At 41.7% G+C, this 18,518-nt stretch overlaps 1 protein-coding gene across 1 annotated transcript; it reads right to left on the bottom strand.

Annotated features, from left to right (window-relative positions):
* Positions 1-14,101: 14,101 nt before the first annotated feature.
* On the bottom strand, positions 14,102-17,511 carry LOC311584054 (uncharacterized protein C8orf48 homolog). The gene has a single exon (XM_084758091.1). It carries the CDS (start codon positions 17,193-17,195, stop codon positions 16,314-16,316), a length of 882 nt encoding a protein of 293 aa, XP_084614217.1. The 5' UTR covers positions 17,196-17,511; the 3' UTR covers positions 14,102-16,313.
* Positions 17,512-18,518: the final 1,007 nt, after the last annotated feature.

The following is an 18,518-nucleotide window of genomic DNA, read 5'->3' as shown; positions in this document are numbered from 1 at the left end:
GCATTGTAACAACCCAGCCCCGATTCAAAATGTAAAATAAATCTCCCATCACGCTTCAAAGTCCAGCTATATTCGTGCTCTTCAAATGCTTGGTTTTGTATTTGAAAACACACAATACTTTGCAGTCAGTCTATAAGTTTCTTCAAACAAACAGAAAGCCATACATGTATCGCATGTCTTTCCCACATTCGTCATCTTGTTCAGCGGAGGCTTGTTTGGAAAATGTGTGTGATATCCAAAAACAAAGTTCCAGATGGCGGAGGTGAAAATAGACACACGTTCCAGCTGTTTTCAGTCTCTCTCCTTTTTGGCTGTGGTTAAAATGAAAGCACGGCCTTTAAAAGATGAAATCCTCACTTGCTACAGATATGTAGGATTCGTAGAATGACCACTCACAAACATCTGTCCCTTCTAATATGCATTGCACCTGGGCCTACAGATGTTTGTAGTGTGGTCAGGTGATCATCTGCTGGTTGTGCGAATGTATGTGCATATGTACATGCTTGATTATTATGTGTGTGTTTGTGCATCTGCACGTAGCTGTATATGTGGGTGTGCTATGCGTTTCTGTTTGTGTTTGTATGGCACGTCTGTGTGCATCTTAGTTACTGTTCTATTGCTGTGAAGAGAAACCATGTTCAAGACTAAGAAAAGAAAGCACTTAACTAGGGGCTTGCATACAGAGAGTTTATAACCATCATGGTGGGGAAAATGGCAGGAGACAGGCAGACATGGTGCTACAGCAACAGCTGAGGGTTGTATCAGATCCTGAAATACAGAGTTCTCTCTTCTTCCTTCCTTTCTTCTTAAATGCAGAGTTATCTCTCCAGCCCCAACCTTACTCTCTCAATCCTTAAACGAATAAAATAAGCCTCCAAGTTGGGCTGCAAACGTTATCTTTTCACAGCTGGGTGCTAACACAGCTATAAATCACATGCACTGAATCATTTTTACCAAACAGGGTTGCCTGATTCTCTAGCCCAAGAAATGGAGTTGTAACAGGTACAAGGACAGCCGGACATGGATAAAGTTTGAAAGCTGCTCGGATGACTCTACTGAAGGGCAATGCTAGAGAGTTGTGCCTTAAATAGCTGTCTTCAATTAAGAGTCTACAGTGACTTCACTCAAATGCAACTCTGGGCATTTCACTCCTCTGCCTTAATTTCCTCCTTTTCTGGTTTCAATTATGTTTTCCCCAAAGTTGCATGTTGCACGTCTTCTACCCCTTAGTTCCTCAAAATGAAACTGTTTAGAGCCAAGATTTCTCCAAAACAAATGATGCCAAATATCACCAGGACCCAGGAAATCAGCTGAGAAGTATAAAAGAGTTTGTCTCATAGCCTCCAAAGGTATCAATCCTGCTGACCCCTCAACCCCAGAATCTTGGGCTTAAGAACTGTATCAAAATTAATGTTTACTGCTGAAAGCCACTAGTGCATGGAATTGTAGGACACTCTCATAAATGTTCCTCAGTGTAAAAGTTGAACCCATTAAGACAGATACCTTTTCATTCATTCAACCTATTGATATGTCTTATGTATTCTCTCTCCAGGATGTCATGGTGTGACTCGGGTGCTATTTTATCTCACAGCAATTCCCTTCTATGTCTCTGACTATGTGTAGACTATTTTATCACTTTACTGATCACGTTTCATTATACACATTTGTTAACATTTTTCTGCTAAATTCCTGGAAGTCACTGACATGCTTTAATCCCTACATTCATTTGTTTTTTGTTTTTTTTTTTTTACAAAATAATAGTTCCTCAATCATGTATATTTTAATGAAAATGTAGGCATTTCATATAGAATGCTGCCTAATATGGGTATATCGAATAGAGGGTAAAATAAAACTAATCAGTACAAGAGTGTTATTAGGAAAGAAAAAGACAGACAAAAGTAAAGGACATTAGACTGCAATACAGAAATCTATAGAAGGAGAAATGGAAGAAATGGGCTAGGAAGAGTGTTCATCTGTGTGGTTGCCAGAAAGTTTGGGTGCAAGCAGTGAAGAACCTTTGAATGAAGGTTGTGCTGTGGAAGACCCCACTTCTCACTGGCACAGACCTGTCCCTATGTGCCAGCTAAGTTATCCTGTATGCGCCTGCAACAAATGAGATGCTCCACTAGGGACTCCTCCCATCCCAGAGAGCGTGACTTCTTACTCAAAGGCCATATCTCTGTTCTATGATATGTTGTCATTTATTTTTCTTGTCTTGAGTTATGTCAATAATTTGAGGAATTCAACTAAGATCCAAGTCTCAAGATATTCTGCAGGGAATAAACATTCAAATGATTTCAGATTAGTAAAACGCCCATGAAGACTAAGAACATGGAGTGGGAAATACCTGATAATGAAACACTAATCAAAGAAATATATTCCATTAAATATCTGAGTTGATAGCATTAAGAATAGCACACATACATACATACATACATACATACATACATACATACATATATACATGCATACATACAGAGACACAAGCACACACACATGTAGATTCACACACATACAGATATACATATGGGAACACAAGTACATTTTCATTTTAGCATCTATTTTCTTCCAGTCATTCTTAAAATGTATGCCTTAAATTACATTAAAGATAAATATTTCTCTTGCTAGGAAGAGAAAGTTGAAGAGAATGAAAATGAAGAGGAGGAAAGAGAAGATGGTAGAAATTCACATGAGACTTTGCCATCATAGAATTCAGACCAGAAACCTCACACTGCCTCTGATAAGCAGAGTTATAAATCTAAGAAAGAAAACCAGGGATACATGCAAGGTAACATGTAGGCTTACAGGACAGTGGGTAACAGAAGATACAAAGTATCTTATTGGGTTAGATTAGTCAATTTTTCTAGAATAAAATGTAGGGCTAACTGCTGGATAAGATTTTTAAAATAAAAAAAAAAAGATTTTTAAAATAAATAATTTAAAGGAAGAAAAGAAGTAGAGTTGGTACCGAGATTTTGCTGATGGCCCAGACCAAATAGTTAGATAGATGATAGCTCTTTTTACTGGTATGGAAAAGACGAGAATTGAAATAGGTTTAGATGGAGTTTCAAGAGTTCCATTTGGAATTAGCTGTTCAGAACTGAACTGTTCCTTTTCCCATCTAAATAATGCATTTGTCTACTTGAAGTTCACCAACTCTAAATATAAGTAATTAAGGAGGAAATGCACATCTGGTAGTGAGAGTTATGGGCAAGAGCTAGAAGTGAGGGACTGTGAACTCTGACTCAGAGAGAACGAGACCCTTATGGAAGCAGACACCACTTCATTAGCAAGAGTCGCTAGACTGGCGAGAACTGTGAAAGAGTCTGAATGCATTTTCATGCCTGATGAGCGTTCGGTACCACAGTCTCCTTCCCTTGCACTTCACACCCAAAAGGACTGGCACTGAAAGCCAGGGTGCCTCTTCAGCACTAGATTAGAACCTCTCGCCCAGCTTCAGTGTTCATCACAATACAGGCAAGGCAGCCTGTTGTTTTCAAAACCCATTTGTACTACTCAAGAAGCCTGATTTTCTGCACATAAACTTTTCATACTCATCTAGTTTGGGGGAGGAAAGAAGGGAGTTCTAAGCCCACTATGAAGTGTAACAGCTTTGTAATAGAGATCCAAACAGGTCATCAAGGCCTGAGACAAATTATACATGACTGTGTGTGTGTGTGTGCATGTGTGTCAGAGAGAGAGAGAGAGAGAGAGAGAGAGAGAGAGAGAGAGAGAGAGAGAGAGAGAAGAGGCATTTTCCCCCACTTTTGATCCATGGGTATTACTCACCAGTCTTGGCATTTGATAGGAGACCATCTTAGTTCTAAATAATGACAACAGTAACTGCCAAAGTGAGCAGAATATTTAGGCAACAGTCACTGCCACTGAGGGGGTCTTGTTTCATTTGCTCTGGCTTGCTGACTGGCTCCGTTCCCTCTGGCAAGAGTGTGCTTTGCACTGTGCTAGTTCATGCTGCATTTGCTGAGTCCTACCATGTTTCAGAAATAGATTTAACCAACATAAATCAGAAGTTGACCATTGGCATAAGAGGGGCAAATGAGGGCCCCTTTTCCTACAGCCCTGAGTTGTACATCTTGGCTCAGACCTAACTGTGCATGTCAGTTTGATTCATGTATGTTGGGTGGAGGGTTGTCTGTGACTAGTGGTAGGCACAGAATGGCAACTCTTATCCTGCCTGCATCCATATATCTCACTAAGGCGTTGGCTATTTATTCTAGAGAGCTCTTGAGAAGAAACAAAATAGGCTGGTTTACTCTAGCTGTTGATATAAAGTTCTTAAGTACATTACAGAAAGATGTGCTGAGAGTATCTTCTCTTTTGGTACTCAAGCTTTGAACTCTGGTCTTTGGATTGGAGTTGCTACAATATTTGAAATATCCTGAGGAACAGGAGCATCCTCTGTTCTAATGAGGTGAGGTAGGGTAGTAGGCTCCAGCATACCCCAATGACATGGGCATTTATAGAGTGTATTCGTCAGTGTGGTGGAGCATCTCAGACAAATAGCATAAGGGATGTAAGATTTACAGTTTCAGAGATATAAGTATATCATTGCAGAAAAAAACGTGGTCAGAGAGAAGAGCTACCTTCATGGCAGAGCAGAAAATAAAGAAATAATACTGGAGGTCTCCTGACCTTTCGCTTTCTTACCTTTTACTCCAAGTGGACAACTAACCATGTTCAAAGTGGGTGGTTTTCCACCAGCCATTTTTCTTTCTTTCTGGAAATTTTCTGTTTCTCTCACACAAAGAGGTGTGCCTCATCAATATCCTGGGTGATTCTGGATCTAGTCAAATTGATAACAAAGATTAACCAACTCTTGTCAACTTGACACCAAAGTACATCAATCTATACAATGGCATTCTATCTCTGGCTACCATGGTTCTTCTACACATGAAGATGTTGAGCAAACTCTATCTTTCCTCAAGAATCTCCAGTCATAACATTTCCAATACTACTTGAAAGTCCAAACCCAAAGTGTCCTCTGAGATACAAGGCAAATTCTAACTTGTAAGCCTCTAGGAAATCGAAACTTGTTATAGATTCTCAGGATGCAGAGGCACAGGGTAAGCATCCCCAAAAGAAGAAATAAATTCTCATCTTAGTAGCCTTACTTTGAGTGCCATCAGGCCTCCCCACCAAGGGGAGGTGGTCAAATATGGAGCACCAGAGTTCATGTCAGAGTCAGTCTCCACTCTCCACATAACTGTGGAGAATGCCCTGCCCATTGGGTAGATCAGAGTAGGGATTCAGTGTTTACTATTTGTATTGTCCTTGGTTAGTGCAATAGTTTAAGCAGACCCCCCTGGGGCCCTGATCCACCCGTCATGATGTTTCTTGTAGGTTTCTAGGACCCTCTGGGTCCTTCTATTTTCCTGTCTCCTATATTTCTCTTACCTAGAGTCTCAGTAGGATGTCCTTACATCTATCCTAATCTCCTCATAAGTGAAGACTTTCATGGGACATGCCTTTTGGGCTAGTGCCCCACTATAAGTGAGTATATACCATGTGAGTCTTTCTGCTTCTGGGTTAACTCACTCATTATGATCATTTCTAGTCCCATCCATTTCTCCACAAATTTTGGGATTTCCTTGTTTTTAATAGCTGAGTAGTACTCCATAGTGTAAATGTGCCCCAGTTTTTTATCCATTCTTCAACTGAGGGACTTGATAGCCTATGACCATACAGTGGGGGAGGCGGTCTCCCTTGGTCTTAGACCTAGGGGAGGGGAATAGGGTGAAAGTGGGAGGGAGGAAGAAATGGGAGGATACAAGTGATGGGATAACAATTGGGTTGTAATCTGAATAAATTAATAAAATTTAAAAAAAGAAGAAGAAATAGAGGTGGCAGGGAGCAAGGAATGATCATGGCAAAAGAAGTCCGACACTCTGCAGTGTAAACACTGGAGCTTATAGATTATCATCCTGATTCCAGGTTACATGGAGATGGGATATGAGCTCAAATAGGCTTGGATAGCCATGTTCCTATGGTCATGTTGTTTTTATTGCCATGTATGCTCTCTCTTTGGCTGGATCTATTAATTTCCTGGAATTTTCTAAGCAGGCAGTCTATTCCCTTGACATCTCCAACATCTTGTGATTTCTATAGTGATTTAGCCTTCCTCCTCACATTGTCTTTTGATGGATCCACACAGGGACTCTGTCCCTGAGGCACCTTTCCTGGCCTTGCAGGTGTTTCTTAAAAAATGATCCTATAACTCTTCATTATGTCTTCCACAAACCAGCATTGTGTGGGCAATGCCAAGGTATGTCACAACTGAAGGATATCCATGTCCTTTTGGATGACAGCAGTAGTGGGTTTGAGTGCTTGGGCAGCAAAACCTTGCCAAACACTTGCTTAGAAAACACCATGTGAGCAGGGTACTCTATTCCCTCTCTCAGGGAAAGTTTTTAAATGAATTTATAATTTTGATTTGTGTGCCAGAGACTATAGTATGAACAGTCTGAACAATTCCTGAAATGGCATCAAATTCATTCCTATTGCCACTATGCAAAGACTTTAGGTCCTTGTTAATGCTTCTAATATATTTCTAAAAAAATGTTTCATAGTGTTAATTTCATAGTGGTAATTTTTTCTGATAAAAGTACAATTTTTCAAGTCTTCTCAATATTTCTACTTCTCTCCATAAAACTAGTTAAAACCGTAGAAAATAACCCTGCTATGCAATTGCAAAAGTTGTACATTTTTATAATTGTGACTAAATCTCAGACAAAATAAGTTGAGAGGAAAAAATGGTTTGGACTCATAATTTCAGCGAGATTGCTGTCCTTCATAGTGGGGCTGAATGGCCCAACAGCCCTTCGCTAGTAAAGGCTCCTCTTGTGGCAGCTGACGAGCAAGCAGAGAGATATACTAGAACCACCAATACATCCAACGTTCAAATATTGGCCCCTAATGTCCTCTTTCTGATAGCCAGAATAGGAGAAACAGCCACAGAGGCTTCAAAAGTCTTACAAGAGCTGGAGGCTGAGCATCACAACCTGTCTGTTGGGAGTATTTCAGATTTAACCTCTAACAATCTGTCACCCTCAAACTCTGACTCAAAGACTCAGTACAAAAAAAACTAAGTAAATTATTTTCCATATCTTGTTCAATTCCCAATAAAATCTTAGTTTCCATCTATCAACAATTAAAGAAAAAGAGATCATAAATTTGAAAGAGAGCAATGGAGTACTTGGGAAAGCTTGGGGGAGGAAAGGGAAAGGGGAAATGATACAATTATATCATAATATCAAAAATATAATATATTATATAATTTGGAAACTTCCATCCCCCAATCCTCACCCATGAGAAAGGACGAGATCCTGAGGATGAGTAATATATGTGCTCGGAACCCGAAATGAACAAAGAAGCCCAATGTATTCTAGGCTTCTTCTCTTAGTCTCACACATGCCTTTCCAAAATTTTACTAAATTCTGTTTACGTGCTTACAAATTGATCTATCTTGAATTGCATCTTCTACAAGAAAGGGCTCTAGAATTTATTCAAGTATCAAAACAGAAGCCCATTAGTGCCCCTTTTCCCACCCTAAGAAATGCCGTCACTGTGAGCTCTTAGAAACTGCTTCTTGGTGTGCAATCCCATATAAGTGGATGTTAGCCATAAAGCACAGGGTAACAATGAAACAATCCACAGACCCAAAGAAGGCAAAGCATACCCAAGGGAAGATGCTTGAATCTCACTCAGAACAGGAAACGCAGTAGACACTGGAGTAGATGGAGGGAGGGAAAAGGGTAGCAGGGGGCATGGGGAAGATAAGAGGGGTGGGAATCAAGTGAGTTGAGAGAGGCAGGTCTTGAGAGGAAGGACTAGGAAAGACAGGAGGAAGTGGTAAGGGGGGCCATCTCTGGGAGAAGGGAGGCTGCTGGGAGTCTGTAATGGTGACCCTGGCTGGGACTCCAAGCAACAGGTGTTAAGGAGCATCAAGTCAGTACCTCCTGTAGCCAGGTGGGACTCCCAAAAGAGGGAGAGGAACACCAACCACAAACTTTCAACCCAAAATGTGTCTTGTCTACAAGAAGTGTAGGGGTAAAGATGGAGCAGAGATTGGAAGAATGGCAAACCAGTGACTGGTCCAGCTTGAGACCTACCCCATCGTAGAGGGTGAAGACTGTCACTATTAATGATAATCCGCTATGCTTGCAGACAGGAGTCTGAAATAACTGTCTTCTGAGAGGCTTCTTTAGGCAGTCGATGGAGACAGATGCAGAGACCCATGGCCAAGCAATGGGCCAAGTTGTGGAGTGTGGAAGAATGGGAGGAAGGACAGAGGGAGCCAGAGGGGTCAATGATACCACAAGAAGACCTACAGAGTAAACCAGTGTTGTCCCATGGGGCCTCACAGGGACAGAAACACTAACCAAAGAACATGCATGGACTGAACATATGTATCAGATGTGCAGTGTGGTCAACTTGTGGGTCCTCTAACAATAGGAGTAGGGGCTGTCTCTGACTCTGTTGCCTGTGGCTGGGTCCCTTTCGCCTAGCTGGGCTGCCTTGTCACTCCTTGGCTGGAGAAGATGAGCTTAGTCCTGCTATGACTTGAGGTGCCATGTTGGATCGATGCCTCTTGGGGGCCTCTCTCCCAGTCTTTGGGAGGAGGGAGAGGGGAAAATGGGAGGAGGGGGATGTGGAAGTGGGATTGGGAGGAGAGGAGGGAGGGGGCTGGGATCGGGCTTTAAAGTGATTAAATAAATAGACAAATAAATGGGGAAAAAGTTTTTAAAAAAAGTAAAAAGAATGCACTTCTCATATCTCCTACGCTCTACAGAGCACTGTGATGGCCATAAATTCCCCATGTATATCTAATACAAGAAAATGCCTTCCCATATGCCATTAGTGTGGCTCATAAGTACACAGGTCCTCCCAAGTCCAAGCCTGTGGCACTCTGTGCTTTGGACAGATCATGAAGACTACAGCCTGTGAGCTCAGCACAGGCAGCAAGGACCCTGATAAAACAGAAAATTTAGCAATGAGATGGGACTGAGTTTGAGCCTTCTAGATCATTGAACCTATAGGAAGGGGGGTCTATTGTATTGCAAAACCCTTATTAGCTAACCTGCTATCTGAGAATGCCATCCCTCTCTTGCATACTCAGTTCCTGGGGTCTGTAAACAAGCAACAGTGGGAAATGTAGACTTTTTATATGGCATAAAAACTTCTATATAGTAGAGCTTATTGAAGAACTCCCTCCAAATCCCTTAACCCAAACAACTCCGACAAAGGACCAGATCTATTTTTTTTTTATTTCTTTTATTAATTTACTCATATTACATCTCGATTGTTAGCCCTTCCCCTGTTTCCTCCCATTCTTCCCTCCCTCCCACTTCCCCCCTTCTCCCCTCCCCTATGTCTGTGATTGAGGGAGACCTCCTCCCCCTATATATGCTCTTAGAATATCGAGTCTCTTCTTGGTAACTTGCTATCCTTCCTCTGAGTGCCGCCAGGCCTCCCCATCCAGGGGATGTGGTTAGAAAAGGGGCACCAGAGTTTGTATGAGAGTCAGATCTCACTCTCCACTCAACGGTGGAGAATATCATGTTCGTCGGCTAGGTCTTGGTAGGGGTTCGAAGTTTACTGCCTATATTCTCCTTGGTTGGTGCCTTAGTTTGAGGAGGACCCCAGGACCCAGATCTGCCTGTCATAAATTTCTTCTTGTAGGTTTCCAGGACCCTGTGGATCCTACTATTTCCCCATTCTTCCATGCTACTCTTGCCTAAAGTCTCAATAAAATGTCCTCTCCTCTGACCCACTTTCTTGGTAAGTAAAGTTTTTCATGGGACGTATCCCTTGGACTAGTGTTTTGATATAAGTGAGTATATACCATTTGTCTCTTTTTGCTTCTGGGTGAACTCATTCATTATGATAATTTCTAGATCAATCCATTTGAAAGGACCAGATCTAATTGTGAACAAATGTAAACTAAGCCAAACTAAGCATGTTTACAGCATCTTGGGCCACCGCCAAGCGTTTATCGATCTAGTTCAGCCAATGATAACAATAATTATTTATCCGAACCATGGGACACTCTTCCCTTGCAGACACCTCAGATTTAATTTCAATTTCCATAACTGTGAACATATTAGAGACGATACAAAGCCTCATTTCAACCACCTGGAGTGCTGAATACTGTAAATGGTGCCCACCACACTCAGTTCACACCTCAAGATACACAGCACTAGCTCATGAATAATAGGTTTGCTGGGATGTCTCCTACCCTGACAAGTCAATTGCAAGAGATGGGCCTCATAGAGCACTATTAAATCCTGTTGAAAGTTAACTAAGTTGAGCATAGCAAATTTCAGTCAGCCCAACATCAAGTTAATACAACCTAATAAGTTGTATTAAGAGCCTCACGCCATTTTCCTCACGCCATTTTCCTCAGAGCTTTGAAAGCTGAGAACATATAGGACTCATCATTTGCCTTATACCTGGATTAGCTGATTGAAAAGCTCAGATGCCCCTTTTGTTACAACTGGCAGAAGATTCAAAGTCCAGACTGGGAGACAAACAAATGAGAAATTAATAGTCTCATAATGACCAGGCTAAAGTGTTATCTGTTTATATTCATGAGAACCTAAGCTTTATCTATTTTTTGTTTACTTCTGTAAGCCTGTTTATAATAAGTTGAGTAGATAGTATGAAATATTATACACACACACACACAAACACACACACACACACACACACACACACACACACACACATATATATATATATATATATATATATATGTATATGTATAATTGTTAGAAGGTTCAACCCAAGCAAGGTCTAGCCCACTTAATTGAATCATGTTAGTGTCACCTGCTAGTAATCATAAAAGCCAAGCCAGTCTCTGTGACTTCAAGTCATTTCAGAAATGTGTGGAAGCCTGTCAAGCTGTACCCACCCCCATTAAAACCTCTATTATGTGGTTATTAAACCTTTTTATACCCTCTCGATGAATGTGTGGCATCATTAAACTTGGCATCTAAAGCAAGCGCATGCACACGTACACACAAGAGTACACATAGAGACCAATAGAGTATGACTTAACAGTTCATAAACAAATCCTCACCTCTATACGACTGGTTAACTGATTGCAACCATGCTATCAACACTACTGACAGGAGACTAGTCATTGTAAAAAAGGTACCAAGAAGACTACGTATGTACATATAAAATAATAATATTTGGCCAATAAACAAAAATTTAACTAAAAAAGGAAAGAAATGCACATATACTAATGGTTATAATTTTTAAAGTGAAAAATAAGGAAAGGGCTGCCAATGAAGTAAAGAATTGGAACACTTGAACATTTCTGGGGGAAATGTAAGCTACAACTATGTTTTTGAAAAACATTTTGCAGTCTCCAGTAAAAGTTAAGGTTGGTTTAAAGTGGTCCAGATAGCTCTTTATACAAAGGCCCAAAGGACATCATAGACATCTGACCCTCGGAAGCTCATCTGATCCTGATTACAACTTCTAGGTGTAGATGAAGCAAAATTAGAAACTGGTTGGATAGATGCTTACATGGCATGTTCACAGCAGAATTATTTGCCTTAGTCAAAGAGTTGACAACAATCTTAGTGTCTTTAGCAACTGAACAGGTAAACATACTGAAAACTATACATACAACAGGCTATCATTCAGCCATAGAATGAGTGGGGTTTCCACTTTGGCTCATTTGTGGAGGGCTCTGCAGAAGAATAGAGCCAATAATTTTTATATCGGTTTATTTGCTTGTCCATCTCCACAAACAATGGCTCTCTGGATGCGAGAGGCACAGATAATCCATTACCTTCTCAATAATCGAAACTGAATGTCTTTAGAAGAAACAGGGTCAGTGATGCAGTCCAAGTCTGAAGAAAATCTTTACATTCCTCTATACTGGCTGATGAAATGTCCTAGAAAGACTGAAATTGTGGTCTGCTATCCATGGCTGATGGCAACACAACAGCCATATTCACTCAAAAGGAGTGGAACCTGCACACACTGGCTGCCTTTCTGGTTTTTTGTTTGTTTGTTTGTTTTGTTTTTAATGTGAATGGGTGGTTTTCTTGTTGTTGTTGTTTTTTTAAAGATTTATTTATTATTTACACAGTATTCTGCCCACACATGTGCCTGCCCACCACAAGAAGGCACCAGATCTCATTACAGGTGGTTGTAAGCCACCATGTGGTTGCTGGGAATTGAACTCGGGACCTTCGTAAAAGCAAATGGTGCTCTTAAACCTCTAAGCCATCTCTGCAGGTCCATGCCTTTCTGTTTATATACTTCATTCTTTTTTGGTCCAGTCTGTCTAAGTGGTGTGCCCACGGTTAGGCATGGTTTTGGCCCCTCTGTTGTTCTGCTACATACAAATCTCCTCTCCGTCACCACTCTTGCAGACATAACCAGAAGTGTGCCTTACTGGGTTCCCTCCCTCAGCATTGGCCTAGGCTTAGTGAAAAGTCTATGTTACCCAGCCAGTCAAAATCCACTTCCTGTCCTATGGCTTTGAAGTCTGTAGTGAGACAATACATTAGAACAGTGGCATGTGGTGGTGGCGGTGGGAGCGAATCAACTCAAGGCTCAGACTTAGAAAAGAAAAAGAAATAGGAAGTTTCCAGTACTCCTTTCAAGGCCACACAGTTCCAGTGACTCACTAGGCTCCCTTATCTTCCAATAGTACCATAGGCTGAACACTGAGCCAATAGGCAACATTTACCAAAACCACAGCAAGACTGTACATCAAAACACCTTTGGTGTTTGCATTTGCACAAACAGTATTGGAAGAATATATTAAAAAACAATTTAAGTTTCTATGGGTAACATTATTATTTAGGCCTTAGACACTAGTGTTTTACACTAAAATTTATTATGGATTAAAGTGCAGAAACACTTCTGCCCTTGCTAGTAAATTGCTAATCCCAAGTTCCCTGAATTCACTCCTCAGTCTCTTATCTTGGGATGGCTGGCTGCTGTATATTCAAATCAATGACACTTAATCCTAGGAAGGACAGAGAGCTCTCGTAGGCTAGTGCAGAATGGGAGCGGATGGTGGCCTTATGGATGAGACCCTGCATACCAAACTTTTCCATATCCCCTTAACTACTGGGTCATGTGGACATGGCACCTATTTAAAAACTACACAATTTACAAACTAAGATAGGTAATGATATGCATGCTAGCTAAAAAAAACAACAACAACAAAAAACAATTAAGACACTTGACCCACATTTGGACATGTAAATTATACTGGCACATTATACAGAGAACAGGAGAGCTTGAGGGACAGCAAGTCCTGTAGAGAAGCTTGAATACAGCAGACAGAAAAACAGAAAGGCAATCCTAGGTCAGATATAATAGAACCACTATATATTATCAAATACTTTGAACTATTTTTGTAATTGGGGGGGGGGTGAGTCTATTCGAGTTGTTCTGTTTTCAATTACCAGAATTACTTAAAAAATATCCGAGCATTAGAAAAATAACTGAAAACTGGGGAACAGTATGAGACAAGTAAGTGCTGCGCACTGAGCCACTGCATCACTGGCGTGCCAATAGTATGAAGAGTAAAGGAAGGTGGAGTCAAACGCTAACAATGCTCAAGAGAGCAGTAGTGGCGGGGAAATCAGACATAGCCAAAAGTACTGAGGAGTCCCCATCTCATGCTGCTGCTGAAAAACAGGTCCCCCTGTCGAGATGATTATAAAAGGAGAAATGAAAGATGACTCCAAGGCTTCCAGATTGAATAACAGAGTTTGACCTTTATGATGTAGAATTCAAAATGACACGTTATTCAGAGTTTTGATTGTATGAAATGTGAATACACTGAAAGGCTGGAGATAAAGTATGATGTGATATGGATTGCAAATGAAAAGTTATGATGTAAGTGGCAATGACTTTTTCCATTTTGTTTAGGAATCACTAAGAAGATATTTTCCAGGCAAAAAAAGGGTCATATATACATAAATGAGGGCTTAGGTCGAAGGATAGACTCTTAAGACAATGGCTCCAGAAGCTCTTGGGCTGTCTTTTGCAAACACATTTGTCTTTAACTAAAATAAGTTAGACAACTGACGTGTAAAACACAACCTCTGGGTAATGCCATCAATGCTGGCATTTTTTTATTTTTATAGAAAAATAAAGCATAAATATGACTTATCAAAGGACATATAATTTCCCACCTATTAATAGCACAGTGCCCTTGAAAAAAAATGATAGTTTCCTTTGACCAGAAAATAGGACAAATAGGAGATCCATAAAGTCATTATGACCAAAAGGAATTTTTATAACAGCTCTGTGTGTCCCCAGCTTCCCTTTTTCCCTGCCAGTAATTAAACTTTTCATGCAGAGTTTGTTCATATGCTTTGTTTCATTGTTTTGTTCTTGCATGATTATTCCCCTTTCACATCACTAATGGTTGCTGTGTCTCAGAAGCTGGCAATAACCCTGCTTCTGTTCTCTCTAACTTCTAGAAGTTTGCTCTGTCTATGGCTTCAATTTCCAACTATATTCCAATGATTCCTAGTGCTAGCCCGCCCCCCCCCCCGCCCTGTGTCTAACCTCCAGGCCTTTCCTATTGACTGTAAATGCAAATAACCTGTTTTTGTACACTCTGAATGTATAGATAGATCTCAAAAGTACTTCCTCACATTACCAAGATGTAAGAATTACATTCAATCACTTCTTTCAAATTTGCTATGTTCTAGTGTACCTATTTGTGTTGATACCCTTTATTATACAGAAATTCAATTAAAAAAAACACTAAACAAAACCAACTAGGGTGGGAAAAGGATTTGTTCGGCTTATAGGGTACCATTCATTACTTAGGGGCATCATGTAGGAACTCAAGGTAGCATCCTGAAGGAAGGAACTGGAGCAAAGACCATGGAAGAATGCTGCTTACTGACTTGGTCTCCATGGATTTCTCAGCTTGTTTCTTATACCCCAGGACCACCCAGCCAAGGATGGCACCACTCACAGTGGGCTGGGCATTCCCTGCATTTATCATTTACCACGAAAGTCCCCCAAAGATATGCCCATAGGTCATTGTGATACAGGCAATTGCTCAATTGATTTCCTCTTCCTAAGTGATTCTAGTCTGTGTCATCTGACCAAAACCAGTGCAACTAGCCCCTTGTCAGATTCTTGATTCAAAATATCACATAAACGTCCCTGATAGAGACTCTGCTCCCCTCTAAAACGTCACAAGCCAGCCCCCCACCATTTGCCTCTCTCTTAGCACTCCTCCGATACAGCTTTCCTAACAAGTCATTAAACTCTGAGCATTTAAAGGCCTTTCCTAGCACAGAACTGTCCAATCCTCCCAGGACCATCCCCTTAAAACATGGTCAGGTCTGTCACAGCAGTGTCCCACTCTTAGGTACCAACTTCTGCACTGGTTAGGTTTCTGTTGCTTGGAGGCAGGGTTGGGGTGGGGAGGAATTAAGAGAAACCAGCTTGGAGGAGGAAATGTTTAGTTAGCTCACCTGCTGTTGTCAGTTATGAAGGGACACAAAAACGAGGGCTCAAGAGTTAAGCATTTCCAAAGGAACCAAAGTAGAAAACATGAGGAAAAATATGACTTCCTGGCTTGCTTTCCAAGGCTTGCTCAGCTTGCTTCCTGACCAAGGATCTTGCTACCTGACCAAGGACTGCATCATGGGATAGACCCCTCCCACATCAGTCACTAATCAAGCTCATGCCCCACAGCCGGGATAGAGGCAGTTGCTCCATTGAGGTTCCCTCTTCGCAGGTGACTCCACTTCCTGGCACTTGACAGAAACTAACTAGCACACTGTTTTGAGGAAATTTCCATTCATTCCAGTATCAAGTATATCGTTCAGAATCCTGGTGGCTTCTTAACATTTAGATCCCTGCAACCCTTTTGTCACCAAAGCAGCCAGTCACTGCTCCCCAACTGTCTTACATCTGTTTCTTTCTTTCTCTGTGTACTGTCAACCATCACTACAAACCACCAACATCTATCTTTCTCCTAGATTATGAAGGTTTTGTAGCTACTCCAGTCATCTTCCGTAACATGAAAAACCTACTGGATGGAATGATTTAGACCTCCTTGAAGGAGAAAAATCTTACGTTAGTTTCTCAATTCCCTCTTAAAAGAAAAAAAAAAAAGGTGATCACTCAAACACAGTAGAAACATATATGAATACCACATGTTACTGCTAAGCATTAATAGTCACCATGCTTTGGTTGGCCACATCACATATCACCTTTAGTAGTCAGTATCTCCTAACTGGTTTGATAAGTGAGTTGAGAAGTGGTGGAGTGCTTGTATAATCATCTTACACCTGCTTTGAATCTGTCCTCCCCAAACGGGAGCTTCCCTCCCGAATTTTCTCAGTCAGTCTCTCCCAGATTATTCTGGGATCATCGGAAAGCCTCGGGAAGCCGTGATGTGCTTCTCCAACACGGGTGAGAAAGTCTGTGGTGTGAAGGTGTTCGTCTATTTTCTCTTGGAGTAGTAGTGACTCCAGTAAAGCCTTCCTTCGCTTCAGGAAGTCAGACTGAGCCAGCTCTGCTCTTTTGCTGTTACAGCTGGGACACTGCGAAGAAACGTGTTGCTTAACCGCCCCTACGTGCGCTAGAGTGGCCCTCGTGTTTTTATAATAGATTCTGTTCAACAGATCGTCAGGGACAGTACAGTTTAAAGCATCTACCTCTGAGGTCTCTGCAATCCATCTGAGCTGCAGCCTTTTGTGTCTGTTGCTTTTCTTAGCTCTTGAATCCGTTCTCTGGTGGATCAAGTTTACTTTATTCGTACAAAAAGACTGCAGGGCATTCAGTTCTTCGGCGGATCCCCCGGGGACTTCCGTTGGGAGTCTACTGTCAGGATGATAGCTTAAAGAGTTCACTTCTTTGGCCTTGAGGTGGTTGAGCAACTTCTCACTCAGCTTATTCTCATCCTTCTGTGAGACTGAAAGTCCTGACTCGTCTTCTTGTTCTGCCGAACTCGTGGTCGGCGTTTCACTCTCTAGTGGGCTCTCGGAGGTGTGGGAACAGGATTGCTGATCTCCCGAGGAGAGGATGGAAGCGGAACTCAGTACCTCATCAGTACAGGACCTGAGGATCTCTTCGGAAAGCTGAGTAGCACACACGTCCGTCTGGGCCGGACCTCCATGCTCTTCTTCTGAGTGACCCGGCTTTTGAGCAGGTGGCCACCCCATTTCCTCATCTGCTTTGCTCTGGTCCGGGGGGCGGTGGTGGTGATAAATGGACCTGGAACCAGTAAAAAATGAACAATCTTTGCTGTTTCTGGGTCCGCGAGCCTCGGCTTCCGGTACGCCTTTTACGGTTGCCGTGGCAACACGCGCCTGTCATGCGCAGTGAATGGTCTCCAGCGGCCCGCCCCTTTCCAGCTTGGGCGGGCTCAGCAATCTTTAGTCACTTCTAAGGCTGCTGAGAGAGCCTCTTAAAACACTGTATGTAATTCCAGGGAAAAGGTCGCAAACGTCTTTCCCTCCAGGCCAGACCAAGTGATGCACATAGGTGAGTTCCATGGAGACAGACAGATGTTCTGTGGTGGAAGTGATAATGCGTCTTGCTTCAAGGAATACAGTTTTAACCAAAAGTGCTGGCTAGAATCCCCAGCAAAAACATGCCTATCTTAAGCTGTTTGTAGACAATCCTTAAGATAAAAATGGAACTACTAATGCTATTCTCTAGGGCCTCTACACAGTTGCTCCTTGCAGTTTCCCCTAAACCATAGTTTTAGGTGTTGTCCCCTCTCTAGATGCCTTGCCAAATAGCTATTACTCCTTCAAGCTGCATTTCCGTAAGGACTTCACGAGCATTTTCTGGGTTCTGTATTTAAGTCTTTGAGGAAGAAAGCCTTAGGTATAACTTGTTAAAGAATTCGCATTAGTTCGCTTAATGCCTGTAGTCGAATGCCAACTTACCCAGGGCAGTGTGGGGTGTGTGGCATAAATAATTTCAGTTTAAGAAAGTCTAAATACATGGAATTACTTATGCCACAACGTTCTGGCCAGGCGTGGTGGCTCACATCTGTAATCCCAGCACTCAGGAGACAGAGGCAGGTGGATCTCTGTGAGTTCGAGGCCAGCCTGGTCTACAAAGTGAGTCTAGAACAGTCTAGCTACAGAGAGAAACCCTGTCTCAAAAAAACAAAAAAACCAAAAAAACAAAAAAAAAAACAAAAAAAGAAAGAAAGAAAGAAAGAAAAAGAAAATCTAAATATCCTTCCCTCCAATTTTCAAATTTAGGCCCTTATCCACGGTACATCCCTTTAATATAGGCCTTATTAATGGCATTCTTGCTGACCCAAATGGCCTGGCTACAAAGGCACATGCTGACAAGCCTGATGATGACCCTAGGACCTACATATGGTGGAAGAATAAAATGGATTCCCAAATGCACCTTGTCGTCCCTCTCTCCCTCCCCACTCCTCCCTCCCTGTTGTGAATCCTGTCCCCTCCCTTACTTTGACAAGGCCCACTGTCTGAAATACTGATTTCAGCGCCAAGTTTGAT

The sequence above is a fragment of the Acomys minous genome (assembly GCF_964271855.1).
Source record: "Acomys minous genome assembly, chromosome: 15".
NCBI classification, from domain to species: domain Eukaryota; kingdom Metazoa; phylum Chordata; class Mammalia; order Rodentia; family Muridae; genus Acomys; species Acomys minous.
The sequence above is the reverse complement of the archived record's forward strand: the minus strand, read 5'-3'. Positions and strand labels throughout refer to the sequence as shown.

Bases quoted from the DNA above. Each gene is read 5' to 3' on its own strand.
- LOC311584054 (XM_084758091.1), bottom strand. From the start codon at position 17,195: ATGGGGTGGCCACCTGCTCAAAAGCCGGGTCACTCAGAAGAAGAGCAT.